Source organism: Gobius niger (genome assembly GCF_951799975.1).
Source record: "Gobius niger genome assembly, chromosome: 3".
Taxonomy (NCBI): Eukaryota; Metazoa; Chordata; class Actinopteri; order Gobiiformes; family Gobiidae; genus Gobius; species Gobius niger.
Window position 1 is genome coordinate 11,720,734 of NC_136854.1, and position 20,483 is coordinate 11,741,216.

Sequence of the window (20,483 nt, forward strand, 5' to 3'; positions counted from 1 at the left end):
TATTAAACTGTGTCATGTCTGACAAAATGAAAGAAAAGCATCATGAAAGGACCAGATAAAAATGCTCCAAAATTAAGAATTTGGGAACAAAAATTTCCTAAAAATCAAAATAATGAAGATGGAAACTTGGTTTTTGGTCCATTCATTCCTGGGATATGTGACTTCTCTGGCTGAGTGTCCTTGGCACAAACAGCCACAAGAGAGAGAAACAAAATATGATATATTTTGAATGGGTATAAATGACTAGCTGACTAAAATAACTTTTGTGTTACTCACTTAATGTGAAGCCAGAGACACCGACTCTGCGACTGGAGTAAAGCTGTAGTGGAAGTCGCAAAATAAATGTGGCGGCCCTGAATGTCAACCTGGAAAGGGGCCAAGGTTGCCTGATTAAATACACTAACCTTACCCTACCTTCTATCACTATCGCTGGGTGAAAATCACCCGAACATGTGCCTGTAGGAGAAAGTGTGTTTTGGATTAGGAAAACACCCAGGCCATCAAAGATGTCAAAGACAAAGCTGAAGCCTAGAGACCCAGGACACTCAGTTAAAGCAGCATAACGAAAATCACATAAATGTATTTGCTCCGGTGAAAAACACCCGGCAACAGTGTTCTAGGATTAAGGTGCATTATGCAACTTTTTACGTGTAAACAAAAAGTTGATATTTGTGAGTATTTGACTTTGCAGTGACCCAGCGGCTGTGTGAGTGGTCAGCATGGCGTCTTTACTTTTGATCACAGTGGTCTCCAGGACACTCCAGGATGAATTGTTCAGAAGGTTTTCACAGCTGACGGAGCCTCTCACCAGAAAACCTACCAAACAATTGATCCTGGAGCGTCCTGGAAAGCACTGTGATCAAACGTAAAGACGCCATGCTGACCATTCATACAGACGCTGGGTTACTACAAGGTCAAATACACACAAACATTTTTTTTTTTTTCGCATAAAAGGTTGCATAATGCACCTTTAACCACTGGTTACTGACCCTTGATAATCTTGAATATGCAACCCTTGATTAAAAATGTTTGGACAGCCCTGCATTAACATATTATAAGACGACTGGATGTGATTCCGACCCCACAAGAAGCAGAAATTTAACTGAATTTGAGTGAGCATTTAGCTCAGAGGACACTTTTTTAATGCTAATTTGTATCTTTGCATCTTTTTTCTAACTAGGCCTAAATGTGGTCGATGGGTTCACAACAGCTGAAAACATCTGGTTCATTCATAGTCCGCTGTGTTTGATGGCTAATGCTAACGGCTATAGGAAAAATATATTGAGCAGGCTAACCGTCCGGATACGTCATGATCAAACACTGCTTCTCCTTTTTATTTCCTAGGTTTCCCCTGTTTAAATCCACACATCTATGTCGCAAAACTCTTTCAAATGATCCACCAAAATAAAGCATTTGGAAGAGGATCTACAGTAATGTCCTTTAATCTCACGTTGAGCGACCCGCAGTCAAAGCAGAGCATTTTAAGTATTTCACAATAACAGAAAGATATATTATGACATGAAGGCTTGGATTCATTGGGTCGATAGAGAGGACACTGAAATTTAAAGAACAAAAAGAGCAAAAGAATCCGGATTTTGACAGTTGAGAGGCTAATTCTACCAAAGCATTCATGAACTTCTCAAAAGGACATCATTTCGTCACAAACGACTGTAAAAGTCTCGTGAAATGTGACAGCAGTGACTCGGCAGGGCGGCTTTCGGACAAAACTTCCTGTATGACATAATCCTTTTGTCACCAATTGGTTGCTAGCGGACTGTTAATAGTTACAGGACAATCGGTGAACTTTCAACTGCAGTATGTGACTCACAGATATGGAGGGGTGACGACAGGGTTAGGTTAAGGTAAGGCCCGCTATATTCAGGACAGCACACGTTTATGGCCAGGACTATGGACTGTAAGCTGGAGGGTTTGCTGGAGGGTTAGCGTAAACACAGCAGGGAGCACAGCAGGCATTGAAAGTCATTAAAGGGGCTAGATGAAAGTTAGTCATTTTATGCTCACTACTGCCACCCCAGGTCTTATGCATAACTGCAGCTTCTATATTAAGGACCGAATTAACAACTTTTTGAGTGACAGTGCAGGATTTTAGAGGCAGTTGTGGTGAACAGGCAGGTCTGGGCTCATTCTACACATTAGGCCATGGCTGGGACTTGTAGGGGGAGGAAAGTACTTAGTTTTAACATTTTTAAACTCCATATAGTCCCTTTAAATGAATTGTGCCTATATCAAAAAGCATTCAGAACGATTCCAATAGACATTATTATATCTAAATGTCGGTGAAAAGTTGGGCATGCTTTCTGATGCTTTTTTTTTCTTTTCTTAATCCATTACATCAATTAACCTCTTAACCCCTACCTGAGTCGACCAGTTTGGCATTACCCAAATCTAAAAGCAACAATAAAGTGACAAAACAGCGGCAATCAGGTGACAAAAGAAAAGCTACAAAAGACCAACAAAAATGTGACCAAAAAATGCCACAAAAAAAGCCACAAAAAAGTAACAAAAAAGTGACAGTAAAGCAATGAAAATTTGGAGGAAAATGAAACTTCCCGTCTCCGGTTTTTCAAACAAGCTCCCTCTGAAGAACCTACTGGACATGAATGTTCTGAATAAACCAGCCCTGTGCCTCTAATAAAGCACCTCCACACAGAGAAACACTGAGACTTATTATACACAAAACATTATACACAAAACATTATAAATATTGGCTGTGCATATCGGCATCAGCCAATAATTACACCGGAAAGTAACGCACAACAACGATGGACTGTCACGCACGACCTGGCAGCTCGCTGTGGACTATATTTCTGGGAGGAAAAGGGATGAATTGTGAAGGAACTACCTGCTCTGGAGAACTGAACTAATGCTGAGACCAAGAAGAAAAGCTAATTCATAATAAATGTATGAACTATTACTGGAGTAATTCTCTTCCTCCTGAGAGGAGGTTTGAGAGGTGGACGTCTTATCTCTCCAACGCCGTCAACACTTTTCTTCAAGGCCAAGCCACGAACCTAAACCAGATAAGGACTGAGCTCTCTGGGTCATATTTTGCATAACACAGACTTTCAGACTGTAAATGACCGCACACACACATACCCCTCCCTAACCACGCCCCCGTCATTCTGCGTCTGGTTCAACACGTTTCTTCAGCCCCGCCCCCCTGGTCAATGGCCGGTCATCGTGTATTTCCCATGTGTTGATTTTTCTATGTGCTTTATCTTAAAATGATTGTAATTTCGCATTATCTTCTTTTATAAGGTGCATTGAGTTGCCTTGTGTATGAAATACGTGGTGTAAATAACGTTGCCTTGCCAGTGACCACTAAACAGATCTTAATGATAAAGAAACCACAAAAATCTATCAAATGCCATGAAAAAGACAAAACATTTGTTAGTATGGGTGCCAGGCTTCCCTATTCATTTGTACGGGGATGGAACGTTCAATTTCATTCGTGTCCAGGATTTATCTTTTAACAAAATGTGCATTTGTGAGAACAGACTCATTTCTGTGATTTCTAATGTATTTATTTGATTGGGAGAGTGCATGTTAATGAACAAACATGGAATACATGCTTGTGAACATGCCGGATTGTAGCCAGAAGCTAATTTACATCCGTAGTCCCACGGGTTAGGGTCACACAGGGGTTACGTGTTAGTTCACAACTGAAGCCTCACTCTATACCGCCATCTGCTGCTGATTTGAATGGATTACAATTAATAAAGGAAGTTCATTCTCTTTTTTCTGGTCATATGATTTCGCTTTGAAGCAAACAGGGGCTTGGGACTCTCGTTCGAAATTGGCCCGAAAATCACACAACACAAGCCCAGCTCTAGTGCCTGCCGGGTGAAAAATTTGATGCTGAATGATAAACTGAATCTTGAGGTGGAAGCGGAAATGTTGAGCACCGCCATATTCAAGAACTGAGAGGTAAACTGCTTCAATTACATGTACTTTTTTTTTTTTTTATATACTTTGCTTTCATCAAGTATTTATATTCCGTCACTCATGTCCAGTCAGCTTTTTCCTCTAGTGACTTAGCTATCACTGACAGCATTATATTAAACAAAGTAGCCTACACATTTGGCATACTTAAGCACAGTTTTATTCGGCCATACACAGGGGGAGGTGCAGTCATGCAGTCCAGCTCTTGTTCACATCCACCAGCTCCATGCCGTCACAGTAGGAGCGCGTCCGAGTCACCCTGACCTGTTCGAACACACACAAAAGCAAAATGTAACAGCAGTGTGGGAAGATAGATGTGCCATTGTCTCCCTCTGGTGGCTAAAGGGAGTAAAGCAGAGTAACGCTTCACCAACCCCAGTGTTATGATGGTCCAGGTCCAGATAAGGGGAACATATAACCTCTTACCCCCCACCTTAAGTGCATTTTCTCCAGTATGGTAGAGCAGAGAGAGAAATGTAACCCAGGTCTAAACCAAGACCTATGTAGAAACAACACTGTTTACTGTAAAGCGCTATACAAATAAAGTTTACTTACTCCATGTTGTTTGAGGCTCGCGGCGGAGCTGAGGAACGGAGGATTCAGGGATTAAAGCCATTATAAAGTCAGTAGATTATGCAGATCATGCACCGCGCTGGCGCTGTGATGTCATCGTTTTAGGATTGTTGTTTGGATTGGATGATATGGATGTTTGATCAAATATTTTTGCGTCAAGCCTGAGCCTGTCCTTTGTGTGTAAAGGGCCTCTGTTTATTGCTGGCATGAATCAAATGTAGCAAGCACTTAATCAGGTCTAACCAGATCTAAACCAGATTTATAAAACTGGTTTAACTAGACCTAAAGCATATGAAACCGGATTAGCCAGGTCTTAACCAGAACTATCAAACTTCCTTAAACAAGTCTAAACTCGTATAACGTTCAACCAGGAAAAGCCACACTGTTAACGCCCAGAGGAGCAGACTTACAGCTGGGGGGCGCTGTAGGGCCAGCTGCTGCAGCAGGGGGAAGGGGCTCCACTGGATGGGCTCCCGGGGCCAGCTGCACACCGACAGGTCACTGGCCTTCCCCGAGTCCAGGACACCGTCACCCACGCTCAGCTCACTGCCCCGCCACGCATACTGAGAGCTGCAACAGGCAGAAAGTACTTTATAAATCCTGAATACGTGTGGTTAGATGGGGCGTACCTGTGTGGGGAGACGGGGCGTACCTGTGTGGGGAGATGGGGCGTACCTGTGTGGGGAGACGGGGCTTACCTGTGTGGGGAGACGGGGCTTACCTGTGTGGGGAGACGGGGCGTACCTATGTGGGTAGATGGGGCGTACCTGTGTGGGGAGACGGGGCGTACCTGTGTGGGGCGACGGGGCGTATCTATGTGGGGAGACGGGGCGTACCTATGTGGGTAGATGGGGCGTACCTGTGTGGGTAGTTGGGGCTTACCTGTGTGGGTAGATGGGGCGTACCTGTGTGGGTAGATGGGGCGTACATCTGTGGGTAGATGGGGGGTACCTGTGTGGGTAGACGGGCGTACCTGTGTGGGTAGACGGGGCGTACCTGTGTGGGGAGACAAGGCGTACCTGTGTGGGGAGATGGGGCGTACCTGTGTGGGTAGTTGGGGCTTTCCTGTGTGGGTAGATGAGGCGTACATCTGTGGGTAGATGGGGTGTACCTGTGTGGGTAGACGGGGCGTACCTGTGTGGGTAGATGGGGCGTACCTGTGTGGGTAGATGGGGCGTACCTGTGTGGGTAGATGGGGCTTTCCTGTGTGGGGAGATGGGGCGTACCTGTGTGGGTAGACGGGGCGTACCTGTGTGGGGAGACAAGGCGTACCTGTGTGGGGAGACGGGGCGTACCTGTGTGGATAGTTGGGGCTTTCCTGTGTGGGTAGATGGGGCGTACATCTGTGGGTAGATGGGGTGTACCTGTGTGGGTAGATGGGGCGTACCTGTGTGGGGAGACGGGGCGTACCTGTGTGGGTAGATGGGGCGTACCTGTGTGGATAGATGAGGGGTACCTGTGTGGTTAGATGAGGGGTACCTGTGTGGGTAGATGAGGGGTACCTGTGTGGGTAGAGGAGGGGTACCTGTGTGGGTAGATGGGGCATACCTGTGTGGGAAAATGGGGCGTACCTGTTTGGGTAGATGGGGCGTACCTGTGTGGGGGGGGCGTACCTGTGTGGGTAGATGGGGCGTACCTGTGTGGGGGCGCGTACCTGTGTGGGTAGATGGTGCGGATGTGGGTGGCTGGGCTGGGGTTGGTGGAAGGCAGGGACAGGCTGTCGTCATGGTAACAGCAGGGCCTCTCCAGCGCCCTCAGCTGGAGAATCTCGTCAGAGCGGGAGAAGGCGGGGTTATCCAGGGAGTCCGCAGAGCCCGCCCACGAGCGCAGCCAGAAACGCGCGGACAGCTCGTCAAAATGGTTGAACCTGCGGTAGCTGACCACATGCATTTATTAAATCCATTTCAGAATTCATAATATCCTCTTGGACATTTTTTTCACTCATGGGAGTATCTTAAAAGTTATTTGTGTGAAAGCATCTTGTTCTTTTCTTCTTTGAATCAGCAAATCAAACAGCCCTCCCTACAGTCTGGAGTCTCGCGGCCACCTGAATGAGCTGTAGCAGTGAACTCTCTGAAGGATGAATGAATGATGAATTTATACTTTTTGGTCCTTTCTACTTGAGACCACTGTGGAACTTCTTTGTAATTCTATTGTACACTGTGCAATGACAATAAAGGGATATAGAGATCCCAAGGAGGCCTTTAAATATTAACAATGCTAAATGTTTAAAAGATTTTGAAAAGTTTTGCCGCCTACACTTGTACTCATAATCCAATGTCTGCGTACTGTGGTGTATGAATGAGAGAGTGAATGGGTGAGTGGTTCCTTTCCTGTAAAGTGCTTTGGGCCTGATGAAGGTAGAAAAGTGCTATATAAGTTAAGACGATTTACTATTTACACTTAAAAACACATAACAGTGACAGCGGGCTAAATATTGATTTAAGGTAGCACATATATACATTTAATTGCAAACTCAATATTCCCCCATGTACCTATTTGGGGCCCCCACTGTAGTGCCTCTTAAGCTGTTCTCGTTTTTTTTTCTTGTTTGCTTCTTTTGGGTCACTTTAATCCATTTTTTTTTTTTATTTAAGTATACACACCCACATGATTTATTTATTTTTCTCTCAGAATAAAGACCGGTCAGATTTTTTATTACTATTATTTCCAAAAGTTATTTAATTTCATAAATAAATGCAATATATGTAATATATGTAATAAAGCAAAATAATCAACGTTTGGACCTAAATAGTTTAGTGCCACCTAGTGGGCTTAGCACACTCCTACAATTAAAAAAAATATTTTTCCAGATTCACAACATATATTAAAGTAACAGTTGCTTACTTTAACTTATTTTGAATACCACTACTATGTACCACTACAATTGGCTATGTGCACAATATGAGAAGATATAACATGCACATTATTTTAAAAGCTGTTAAGCATCTAAATTTAATTTCAGTTTTCAGGTTAAGCACGAGGATTCAATCAACCACTGAACCAAGACACTCTCCCAAATCAATTGTGTTATTAACACTGGGAAATGGAGAAAATGTTGCTCATTACACAGCATCTTAAAACATTAGTGCGTTCCCACCTGCTGCGTGTCTGGTCCACTTTGGCCTGGAGAAGGAGAGCCCGGTACCTCCTCACAGCCATACAGGCCAGGACACCCACCACCCCCACCACCACCAGCAGGACGCCCAGACAGGAGAGGACCAGGCGAGCTCGGGTCATCCGCACCTCACACCTCTGCCCCATGTACCAGAAGTCCTGTCCCGCCACACACCTGCCCAACGACACACAAGTCTGTCAGAGTCCAGTCCCAATGCACACAGGCCTTTAGATACGTTGGCACACTTTGTATTTGGAACAGATAGATGTTTTTTTTTCATAAAGTTACTTTATAAGGCCCGATTCTAGAATTTCAAAATGTTTTCCCTAGTTTTCACAAGGGCTGAGAAAAGTAGCACGTTAACCCCTGAACGCCCACCTGAACCGAGCACATTTTATCCAGTTCGGCTTTATCCAAATCTAAAAGCTTCTTGAGAAAAGCGCCAAAATCGCAACAAAAGCAACACATAAATGAGGACGAAAACGTAACAAAAAGCATCAAAATAGCAACAAAAACGCAACAGAAAAGTTACAAAAACGCTTCAAAAAAGGCAACATAAGAGTGATGGAAAAAAAAACCCAAAAAGCATAAAAAAGGCGAATAAAAAAGCAACAAAAATGTGATAAAAAAAAAGTGTCACAAATGCATAAAATATGTGACAATAGAGTGAAATCTTTGACCAGTTTTGTGGGCTTTAGCTTTCAAATGAGGTGTTACTCTGGCCTGTAGGCTGTGAGCTGCAGGAGCTTTTAGATTTGGGAAAAGCTGAACTGAAGAAAATGTTCTCGGTTAAGGCGGATGATAATTGTCAAATTGTCAAATCAATTGCAGTGATTAATTGCATTAAATGTATAAGAGGAAGCTCTTATAGATTTTCTGCATTTTCAATAGTAAACACATTTTGTTGAGGTAACTTTGTATACTTTTACATTTTATAAACCCCTTTGTTGCACTTTCCTGACTTTTTTTTAATCACTTTTATCTTGCATTTTGGTCACATTTTGGCCACTTTTTCTTTCTTTCCCTCGTTTCTGTTCAAGAAGCTTTTAGATTTGGGCAAAGCCAAACTGGAAAAAATGCATTCAGTTCAGGTGGGGGTTAAGAAGTAAAAGAGAGAGTTGGTCTGTCATAATGTAATAGGTAAAAATGGTCTTTACTCCTTATCCTATACTCATGTTGACATACAGGAGAGTCATTTAAACTGCTCCTCAGTAGTGCCAGCAGAGGGCGCTTGCCGCGGGTGCGTTGGGCGTGGCGTACCGGCACACTGGGGGCTGGGCCGGGTGGTGCGTGCACAGGCCGTGGTGCAGGCAGTGGTCGGAGTGGCACACGGACGTGCAGCTGTAGTTGGAGGAGCGAGAATCCAACGCACACGTGAATCCGGACGGGCACTGCAGCAGCCAGCCACACGGCTCCTGGACACCTGAGGACAAGACCAGGAAGGAATGGCTCAGGTCAGAGGGTCAGGAAAAATGTGTCACAACTTTGCTTCTATTTAATGCCTTCTTTTTAGCTTTGGTTTTCAAAAGTGCCTCTCATTGAGTTAAGTTGTTTACGTGCAGCTTCACACTGGAAGTCCCCTGCAACACGAATGAGAGCCGTGCTGTTGGCCATTGTCAAACAGAGGATCATCTGTAGAACGAGCGACCAAAATGTGAACTAAACCAACTAAACTAAAAAACATTCAAGCTACAATGCTCTGGGGTTCTGGGATGGTGGTAAAGAATGTCCCAGGTTTGATTCCCAGACTGGGGAGCTGTGCCTTTTGCCTGAAGTCGGCTGGGTAAAGGTAAATGATTAGGAGCCAGGGCTGGACTGGGAGAAAAAAGTCATACCATATAGACCAGGGGTGCCCAAACTTTTTGTCTCCGAGGGCCAAAATTAAAAAGCGCCTGTGAGTCGGGGGCCAAACACGGCGATGTCAAGCATGAAAAACACTTATAACTGCAAATTATAAAGCTACTTTTTTATTTACTTAACATGCTATATTAAAACAAATGGTAACTATGGCAAAAGCCTAATTTTAATAAAACAAAATCAACAACTGTAGCAATGTAGTGCAACAGCACCTACAGTGACTCAAAGAAAATGCCACATTAGATTATTTTGAAAGTGTCAGTTCAGCATCAATTCTTTTATAAGTCAATGTTTAACATGTACTGTTGTTGATCTCAACAACCTTTGCAATAAAAGTTGGAAAACTGTGAAAGTTGATGCTACAACGCTCTGTAATTGATAAATACCAAGACACCGCAACAGTGTTTCCTTAACTTTGCGAAAGGAGTGAAACAGCGCCCCCAATTTGACGCTGGTGGCCAAAAGGTGTACTGCATCCATATTTACCATGGAGAATGAATGGAAGAGAGTTAGTGTGAACCACACAGCGCAAGTAGGTCACTCTCTGGGCCAAATTTGGCCCGCGGGCCCCACTTTGGGCACCACTGATATAGACGCTGCTTTATGTTCTTCCCAGTGGGTAGGGATCAGGATTGATCTCACAAACTCGTGGATATGAGCCCGGTGCTCTACCCATGGAGCTAAACAAACGGAGCATGGACCCGCCGCCGCACGTACATGAACCGCCCTGCGCTCGTGTTTTCGCAGAAGGGCAAATTCGCCTGGGTGCTGACTGAGGTACCATGCTGACCACCACGTCACTAAAATGTCAAATACTCACTAATAAGGAATCAAAAGTTCCATAATGCACCTTTAACTACTTTTAATTCAGTTTTAGTCTGATTGTAGTCGGCAAAAAATATCAAACTTTCACTTCTCTTACCGAGTGCATTTTCTCCAGTTCAGTTTAAAGATTTTTGAACGAAGCGTAAAAAAAATGACAAAAGCGCAACAAAAGGTTGTCAGAAAAGCAACAAAAACACAAAAAAGCGACAAAAACACAACTAAAAAGTGCTGAAAAAGCCACAAAGGAGTTTCAAAAAAGTGACAAAAAACCTCCACAAATACCGCAACAATAACACAATGAAACACAACAAAAAGACTTGTGACAGAAAAGAGACAAAAATGTGACAAAAACACGACGACAACACAACGAAAAAGTTACGATCCGTTTTGTAGGCCTTAGCTTTCAAATGGGGCGTTGCTCTGGCCTATAGGCTGTCAACTCAAGTCAAGAAGCTTTTAGATTTGGGTAAAGCCAAACTGGAGAAAATGCGCAATTATATCATTATGGTTATTGTAATGGTTATTATGTTACAGTAGTATCAATAGCTTAACAAATTAATATTACTACATGGGGAGAGAAGAGAGGGGTGCAGTAAAAATCAACAAAACAAAGCATCCCAGTAAATAAATAACAAACAAAACGAAAAAAGATAAGACATATTAGACAGTATTAATGAAAGGGAAAAAGGGAAATAAAAATAACAATAATAAAAAAATAAAAATACTATATAGTCCAGTGGCCTGACCAATTCCATCCCTGTGACTTTTTAATGCACCACATGCAGCGATGTTTTTAACACACAAGCACTTAGGAAACAGGACAGAGGCGGATGGAAGGGGCGGGGCTTGCTGGATCTGAAATGTACATAGAAAGGAAATTATATAATGCCTCCCTCACAAACTCGACCCTAATAATTTTTCATATTTATAATATACATACATTAAATACTTAGTATTATTAGAATTGATACAACTGAATTACTATGATTATTGCTATACAATTTAATGTATAAATATATATAGCATATATAACATAGGTCCCTTCTTATATTATATTAAATTATATAGTTTTTCCATCTTATTCATCTTTTTACTATTATTCTTATGAATCCTATTATTACTATGAATGTTGGTTTGTTGTGATGATTATGTCTCCATTTTTTGTTTCTCTTCGCTCTGAAGGTTTTCTTTAGTTTGGTTAGAATGTCTATCTTTGTATTGTTACTGATCAGTTCCATTTATTTTTATATATACTTTTTTGTTATATATTGTTGTTATTTTCTTCTCCTGTCTTTCCCCACTATCTTATGACTATGTATCACAATGCATCCACGCACACATTCACCCAACACACCCCAATATTTCACACACAAAACACTCAACTGTTTGTACATCCTGTTCCATCTACCTCTTGTTATTCGTGACCTCATGTGTTCCCCCTCTGCCTATGTGTTGCATGAATGTATTTGTCCTGTATGTCAATTAAAGCAAAAAAATAAAATAAAAATTACCGCTGTATTCAAGGTTGCCAAAAAACATTTTGCTTTTCCTGGGCATGATGCAGTTTGTGGCATGCTAGGTGTGTGGTTAGCATTCTTGCCCAACAGCAAGAAGATCCCAGGTTGGACTCCCCGAGAATTCAACATTACTGCTGTCAAATCGTAATCACAAATGTTCTTTCGAAATGGTTTCCAGAGGAGCACCAAAGTGTAGCTCATGTTAGCATTCAGCCTGACACTGACCTCCGAGTGTGATGTTGGTGACCGTGGCGGCCCTGAAGCTCAGCCCCTCCCGCACAGCCTGCTTCAGTCCTGTTCTCTCCAGCAGAGAGGAGGCTCCTGTGTGGGGCAGCCACTGGAGCGCCCCCCCTGTGTCGAACTGCACCAGGCACTGCACGGCGTGGCCACTGTCGGAGCACAAAACAAAAACCATGGAGGAATATGGCCATAGTTGTTCATCCTACAATCAAATCGTTTAAAATCCATCCCCCTCCCCCCCGCCCACTCATTTGGTCATTAGTTGTTTGTTAAACTAAAATTTGAACTGAACATGATTACTTACTATCTGACAACTATACAAAAACGCACACAAGAACGTTTAGGCGTTTGAACTCTTTCTGGGCTGTGTCTCACCTGGTCCACACTCCGAGGAGCTCCTTGAACCCCGGAGCCCTCTGAAGATAAGGCTCCAACTGAAGAAAAAAATACAGATCAGTTATTGTCTTCATGTGTTATGTAAATATGTTATACTTACCCAGTGAGATACTTCTTCCTCCAAATCTGCAGTCCACGCTGATGTGGATTTGTCTACCATGATTTGCAGCAGCAACTCAATGGACTCCACTGGGTGAGGAATTTACAAGGACAAAATGAGTGCAAGAGAAGTTTGTGACAAGAGGGTGTCTTGTCCACTGACATTACTGTATATTTATATATGTTTAAAAAAAAATCATAAAAAGCAATATGTTTGTAAAGATGAATTCAGAAACCCCCTCTCTATGATTCAGGTTCTAATGTATGATATGATAAAAAAAACAAAAAAAACAAAAACAAAGCATAAGACAGTAATAAAGACTGTTTATTGTGTTCCGTCTATGCCAAGGGTAGCCAACGTCAGGCCCGGGGGTCTAATTCCGGCCCTCCAGCACAGAACCCCTGGCCCCTAACTTGATTTTGAGAAATGTTATTTTGCAAATAAGAGGTCAAATACCTGTTAAACTACTGTAAAAATGCAAGAAATAGTGTCAGCATTTTGTGTGTATGTAGAACATACCACTTCACATATAATGCCAAACAGTGATTCTCAACTGGTGGGACGGGACTCAAAAGTGGGTCGCGAATCTATAGGGAAGTTTTATTCAATATTCTCCATCGGAAACTGCACGGAAACACTAGCAGAGTCAGTTAAAATTAATGTAATTGGGTTGTTTTGATCGTAATTTCAGTCTTAAAGGCAAATCTTCTGCTCGTTCAACAAAAACGTGTGTGGAAAATACAATATTTTATACGATATATGATAAATTACAGTTTTATTTGGGTCGCGGTTATAAAGATAATGTTGGCTCCCCAAGCCAGACCACCTGAGAACCACTGATGTAAAACATTGGCATTTGCATAAAGTAGTTCGGCCCTTGGTGTTTTGGCGATGATGAAAATGGACCCTTCACGACGCATACTTGCCTACCCCTGGTCTATGCTATATACTCCAGGAAGTACAGATTGGAGCAATTCAACGATAGAAAACAGAAATTACCAATGAGAAATGACGTTTTCCCTCGAAACTGTGTGAATGAACTGAAATACTACTCCAGTTATGTTTTTGATGAAGGAACATTAGGAAATGGTTAAAAGCTCAGAAATGATCATTTTAATTGACATGTCTCCTTTAAAAAGCTTCAATTGCGCGCAATATAGGACATATAGATACAGACGGCATCTTTGGAACTGCCCATTATATGGTCATGTTCGAAACAGCCAGAGGGGAAAAAACAAACTTTCTCCAATTACTCCACAATTAATAACAAATGCTGAATCATTAATATATTTTTTTTTACTAAAGAAAGTTTAAGAGACCGAGAGGAGTAAACAGCCCATAAATACTTACAAAAACAGAAAATGCTAACAAGGAAGCTAACTTTGGCTTCATGCTACATGCTAACGTTTGCAATGAGCGCCGTTTCTCACTTCTAATGAACAATTTGCTGTGAAAAAAACATCCATATGGACCCGATTTTGGCTTGACTCTATCTGTGTGAGATAAATATGTTTATAGTCCGCCAGAAAACGGCCAATAACAGTGAAAAATTGTGATTCCCATCCTATGCTAGCTTTCTTCCCCCTCGGCTAGGCCACACCCCCTTAAATGATCTCATGACCTCATCTGTATTTCTAACAAAAGCCATTACCTCGTATGATCACTGGCTCATCTGGGACAACGTAGTACTTTGGTTTCTGCCGAACTGTGGAGCTGTCAATTTGCATCGTGCTAGAATACGGCTGAGCGGAGGTCGTTGCGCGGTCGACAGGTCCAGTAGTCCAGGATGTCGTACGCCGTGACACTGTGGCTGTAGTAGCACCTTTCGCCCCTTTTTGTCCAGTCACCGTTGTTGCTGAGGACAGACTTGTATATCTACTAGATCGTGCTTGATATGGGATTTGCGATACTTGTGACGCTGTTGACGCCGCAACAGTTTGAGTACTTGGCGTCATATGTCTTGAAGATATAGTTTCTGGAACCATTTCACTATTTACAGTGGTCATTTTTAATGTTTGTTGTGCTGACATCGTGTTGGGCGACGCGGTTGACAAGCCGTCCGCTGATCCGCCATTGGAATGCACTGCACTGCTTTCTCCTGGTGACGGAGTTGACACAGGCTGATTAGGGAAACTTGTAAGTTCATTGCTTGTCACGTGGCCTCTGAAGTAAGAACTAGTCGTCAATAAATCCATGACATTTCTCGGTGATGTTTTCGCTTCCTCTTTTCTGCGTTCTCCAAATGCTGAGTCAGTAGATGTCAAACTTGGAGTGGTAGAAGTCGCCAAATCTTTGTTCAAAGTGTTTGGCTCAAGGCTCGGAGATGATGATGTTCCTAGAGAGGCCAACTGCCTTCTAAGAACGCTTTCAGTGCTCACGGTTTCCTGTATAGACTCTTTGGAGTTCTCTGATGGGTCCAAAGACGTAGACATAGCCTGACTGGAGTCTTGTGTGCCTACACTAAGCAAAGTTTCTGTATGCGTTGCTCCACTTTTTAATGTAACAAGCGGTATTTCAGTCGATCCAATTGCTGATAGGTATTCTCCCAGCTCCAACAAACTGCTAGTAGAATGCAAATAGTTTCTTGGCGTGTTGCCTTCTTCAGTTCGCTCGGTATTTTGCGTCCTAAGACTGTTAGCGATATCCGTACCACTACTTTCCCAATTTTCTGTCGAGATATGATTTGTTTTAGACACTGTTGCACTTTGCGGGAACACGGTTGAACTTATCTCCAAAAGAGGAGCATTACTAGACACGACTAAGCTTTTCTTGTCTTCGTATCTCAAAGTTTGGCTGTTCGTGTACGGTTCAGTGGTAGAAGAAATTCCTCCGCTATTTGCCCCTTCATTTGACACAGAAACTGTTTGGGATTCTGCATTTTGTGATGTGTACAATCCAGAATGTGTGCTCTCCGACTGTTGTGCGCGAAAAAAGTTGAGCCTCCCAGGAATATCAGCGCGATGCAGAGCCCCAGATGCATCCGGCCCATTGTTTGACTCTTCCCCAGGAAATAAAGAAGCTTCCCTATCGCCGCTCGCAGAGGTGGAGGGAGGAGTGGTGGGTTGTGTCAGTCCTGCATAGTTAGTTGAAGGATCCAGAAAACCTTCAGAATGGGGGCCTTCTTCGGTGGAGTTGGTGGCTGGGTTTGGGGAGGCGATGTCGGGGTGTGAGTGTGGGATGGAGGAGGTCTCAGTGGAGCTTGACTCTTCTTCCTGGACTGGACACGACAGAAGGGGAAAGAGATAACAGTCAGGCGATTGCAAAACAACCACTGACCACAGAAAACTTTCCACAAAACAGATTTGTGACGTGGACAAACCAAAACAGTTTTTTTCTTCCATAATAGACAAGAACGGAAACCTAGTATGTCCAGCCATGACTATCTTTTTTCCAGTGTTCTGTTCCAGGCGTTCTTTCTAAAACCTCCCCTTTGTCCAAAACTACTGCACCCACAAAGGTTTTTCATTGATAAAAAACTAATCTTAAGGCCACTCACTTATTTCTGACAAATAAACAGTAATCTGAGTGGTTTAGGCACCAATATACTTCTTTTTACTTCTCAATTTGCACAAATAATAACGTACACACCCATCCGTCCATCCTTCTGCCCTAGTTTCTGTCAATTAGTCCCAGGCTACAGGCTTAAAATGTGACAGAGGAGTGAAAGAACAATGTAATGAAAATAATTTGGGGCATCTTAAGGCAATATACGCACTTATTGTTAAAGATTTAGAAGAATATGTTAAGCAACTATGTACTAAACACACTGTTTTTATAGTTCATTGATCTGTCAATCTGGGGTGTTTTGCCACAGAACAATTAAGTACGTCATCCTTTTGTGTTTTGACTTTGGTCATTTATCATGACCTGGATAGACATGAACCGATAGACTAGTTTTAGAAGAATGTGTGCTTGTTAACATTTTCTAAACTAACAAAGCTTCAGAGGTTTTAGCCTGTTGCAATGTTGATTCTTCTCTAAAGACTTATTTTTCTAACGGCCCCTCTGTCAACGAGCCTTCCATCGTCACGTCAAAATTCCTCAGCGAGGCCGTGTTCCTGAACGCAAGTCGATTTTATTTTGGATGGTTGTCATAGGGGAAACGGCGAAGATCTCCAGAAGAAAGAAAGGACCAAAGAGGACCGCTACAACTCCAGAAAATGTTGAGCCAGTTAGTTTGTCTATCTATGCTGCGCCCTCCCGAGGCTTCTGCTCGGAAACATGCAGTTATCCTTGACATGTTGGAACGTTCTCTTCATCCAGTTCTTCACAATGAACTCCAAGAGAACCCGAGGGGGACGTAAACTGGCCTGCGTACTCGCCTGATTTAGCTTGTGATTTTTTTCCTGTAGGGTGATCTAAAATCCCTGGTTTAAACGATCGTCCGCAGACCTGAAGACCTACAGAATAACTTCAGAACTCAAATCGCCAATTATACGGGTCAACATGCCTGAAAGAGTGGACCAGAACTTTAAAAATCGTCCAAATCAGTGTATTGACGTTCGAGGCTGACATCTTAAAAATCTTATTTTCAAAACTGAGTAAAATTAAACTCCTATGTTGTGTGATGTCCCACCCTGTACCTGCAAAAAGCATAGTACCCACTCTTTAAGGGGGTAAACCCCCGCCTTAAGGGGGCTAGATGCAAGTTAGCCATTTTATACTCACTACTGCCACCTCAGGTCATATATGTAACTGCAGCTTCTATATTAAAGGAATAGGCCACCGTTTTTACATACTGAGATATGCTCTTACCTCACTTTAGACGAGTTAATATATCCCCGTCTGGTCTTTGTCCGTGCGCTCTGTCACGCAAACGGAGCACATACATTATTGACGGAAGTGAGCGGGGGAAGTCTTTAGGAGTTACTGCGCGGACGTTTTGCTCCTCGTATCATTACGCCTCACAATATAGTCCCCCTTTTTATTTGCTTATAAAATCGACATGTTACATTTCTGTGTAAATATACTTCGCATGAAAACACTTCACGTAACTTTATTTAAATAGGGAACACGTGGAAGAGCTTGGTAGCTTCTATCGTGAGCTTTTTTGGAGCTATGTGACATGTGGGAGAGGCTGCGTATGTGCTCCGTTTGCGTGACAGAGCGCACGGACAAAGACCAGACGGGGATATATTAACTTGTCTAAAGTGAGGTAAGAGCATATCTCAGTATGTAAAAACGGTGGCCTATTCCTTTAAGCTCGTGCATGACGGCACTTTGGACCCGAATTAACATTTCTGAGTGACAGTGCAGGATTTTAGAGGCAGTTCATTCTACACATTAGGACATTGTTGGAACATGTAGGGGGAGGATAATACTTAATTTTAACATTTTTAAACTCTGCATAGTCCCTTTAACCAAGTGCAGTCTGGCTTTATCCAAATCTTAAAGGTCACAGCCTACAGGCCAGTGTAACGCCTCATTTGAAAGACCTACAAAACTCATCTAAACAGATCTTTTTCCTTGCGCTGTCGTCACTTTTTGACATTATTTTCTTTGCTTTTTTGTTGCGTTTTCATCACAAATCAATACCTGATCGATAAGAGTTCTGTTATGGTCAATACATAAGCCATACATTGCATATTGAGAGCTGCCCCGTCAGTCCCAGTCCTCAAAAGTGTTTGTATTCCAAGTCTGACTCTGTTTTCGCCAGTCTTCCCTAACAACACTGATAACGCCTCGAAGCCCGTGACCGGCAGCACATGCTCCTCATGAGCCACATTAACAGTTTCTCACCATAATAGAAGAGCTGGAAGGCATTTGAGGAATGTCCCGCTCCGGTCCAAGTGAGAGTGGCCCTGTTTTGGTCACATCCACGGAGCCGTGCGGTGTCCCCCATGGCCAGTGTCCGCTCCTCCTCCTCCTCCTCCCGGGCTCCAGGGCAGACCAGGGACATGTTGGAGCCCCTCTCCAGCCACGCCAGCTTCAGCAGTACCGTATGACCCGTGGGAATCTCCAAAGTTCTAGTGCAAATCATGAGCCCAGAGCTGGGTCGCTGCACCCCTTCCAAACCCAGGTGTCCCGCGGGCTCCTGGGACAAGTTCATGTGTCCGTCGCAAGTGCTGGAAGGGAGGGCCAGTGATGTTTCTGCAGAGAACGCAAAAACAAGAGAGGCATTAAGATTAGGTTCATCGTAACTACGAAAATTGTGTTTCTCATTCCGTAGTGCAGCTCGATGAATGGAAATCAAAACCAAGAGTGAACACTTTATTGTCGTAATATGCATTTTGAAACAGTAGCCAAGTTTAGAGCGCTACTAACATAAATGAAAGTGATTCTTGTGTTAGTTTAGCTGTTCATATTTTCCGTCAAATGCACAAGAAATAGTATGAACGCTTTCACTTTCATCAGTCAAATACTCTAGGGCATTGGTTCTCAACCTTTTGGTACCGCGACCCCCATTATAACAGTTAAAGGGGTTTGTGACCCCTGCTCGGGTCATACCGTGAGAAATAGGAACTTTAGCCTACATAATACCTACATAATTCTTAAAAAACAAAGGAAAAAAATGGCTAAAATGAAATTCATCAAACTACGAACACATAATGGCACTCTGGTAAAATAGCAAACACATGCTACAATAAAATATTAGATTATATGCTAATAAAAATATGGCTATTATTATTATCGAAATGATCTAGCGACCCCCCAAATTTGTCTCGCGACCCCCCTGGGGGTCCCGACCCCCAGGTTGAGAGCCACTGCTCTAGGGTAGAGAACAATAAATTAAAGGGTCTAATACTGTAGCTATAGGTAACAGGGACAGTAAGGATCTTTGTCCTATGTCCAAAGTAGAGTGGTCAAAAATTGTACAATAAAAAAAAAAAAAAAAAGAGTACTCGACGGACAAATATTGATCCATCCATCCATTTTCTTCCACTTTTCCGTTTCTGGGTCGTGGGGGCAGCTGTTGGAGCTGCCCAAATCACATTACACCAGCTCCTTATGGCTCCTCCTGTAGGTGCTGGGTCCATGGAAGGACGGCCTCACGACTCTCAGGCCTGTTGGTCTCTCATGAGGGACTTCTGAACCGGTCTTTGTCTGACCCGTCACCTCGAACCTGTCTGCCCTGGGAGATCCTACCAGGGGCACGAAGCCCCGACAACAGAGCTCCCAGGATCATTCGAGCGCTCAGGTGGCGGTTCCAGGAGGGGACAAATATATATATTATAATGGTATTTTCAAATAATATTTCATGGAAAAGTATCCAATGAAATCATAATGTGAGGTAGTGCAAATGTTCCATTATTTTAGCTTTTGCTTTTACTATGTACAAAGAGAAACCAAAAGTTTTAGCCTAAAACAGCAGTTTTCTGTTACTTCCCCAAAAATATTTTGTCTGAAGCAAGTGAACAACATAATGGATTATTTAGATAGAAAAGGCTACTGTATAGATAAACACATAAATAAATGTGCAGTTTTGCCTGACAGTTGTTTTTAATCATCTTTTACCTCAAATAAAGACACAAAACAATAAAATAAACATCATAAAATAAATATAGATATAGCCTAAAAATAAATAGATGAATCAACAACAATAATCTGCATGACCTATGATTTCATTCACATGTATGTGTTTACATGTGTGGTTTAATCAAAGTAAGTTACAAAGTTACCTGTAGTGATGATCAGCAGCAGCAGACAGGCTTTGAGCTGCAGCATGTCCAGTCCTGAGACATCTCAGAGACAAAAACACGCACAAAAAACACGCAGAGCTCAGGGAAAGACAGTCACGCAGACGGCACCGCAGGCTCTGGTCACTGTTCCTGCGGACAGTCCCTACACACTGACCCGAAGAGGCGTCACCTCTGCCCGCAGCCTCTGCCCGTCCGCCGCATCACTTCCTCCGGGCGGAAACAACCGCGGGGGAGCTGCAGGCCGGAGCAGCTGC

The 20,483-nt window shown here is 43.0% G+C and overlaps 1 protein-coding gene across 2 annotated transcripts; it reads right to left on the bottom strand.

The window, feature by feature from the left end:
• Nucleotides 1-4,050: 4,050 nt before the first annotated feature.
• On the bottom strand, nucleotides 4,051-14,877 carry LOC306960259 (uncharacterized protein). 2 transcript variants are annotated; one of them, XM_079552636.1, is made up of 9 exons: nucleotides 14,241-14,877; nucleotides 12,590-12,678; nucleotides 12,469-12,527; nucleotides 12,079-12,242; nucleotides 8,915-9,077; nucleotides 7,637-7,828; nucleotides 6,191-6,403; nucleotides 4,947-5,106; nucleotides 4,051-4,227 (listed from the first exon to the last, which is right to left on the bottom strand). In XM_079552636.1, exons 1-9 carry the CDS (start codon nucleotides 14,782-14,784, stop codon nucleotides 4,153-4,155), a joined length of 1,659 nt encoding a protein of 552 aa, XP_079408762.1. In that variant the 5' UTR covers nucleotides 14,785-14,877; the 3' UTR covers nucleotides 4,051-4,152. The 2 variants fall into 2 exon arrangements, with proteins under 2 accessions (XP_079408762.1, XP_079408761.1); XM_079552635.1 differs by having other exon boundaries at nucleotides 6,191-6,412.
• Nucleotides 14,878-20,483: the final 5,606 nt, after the last annotated feature.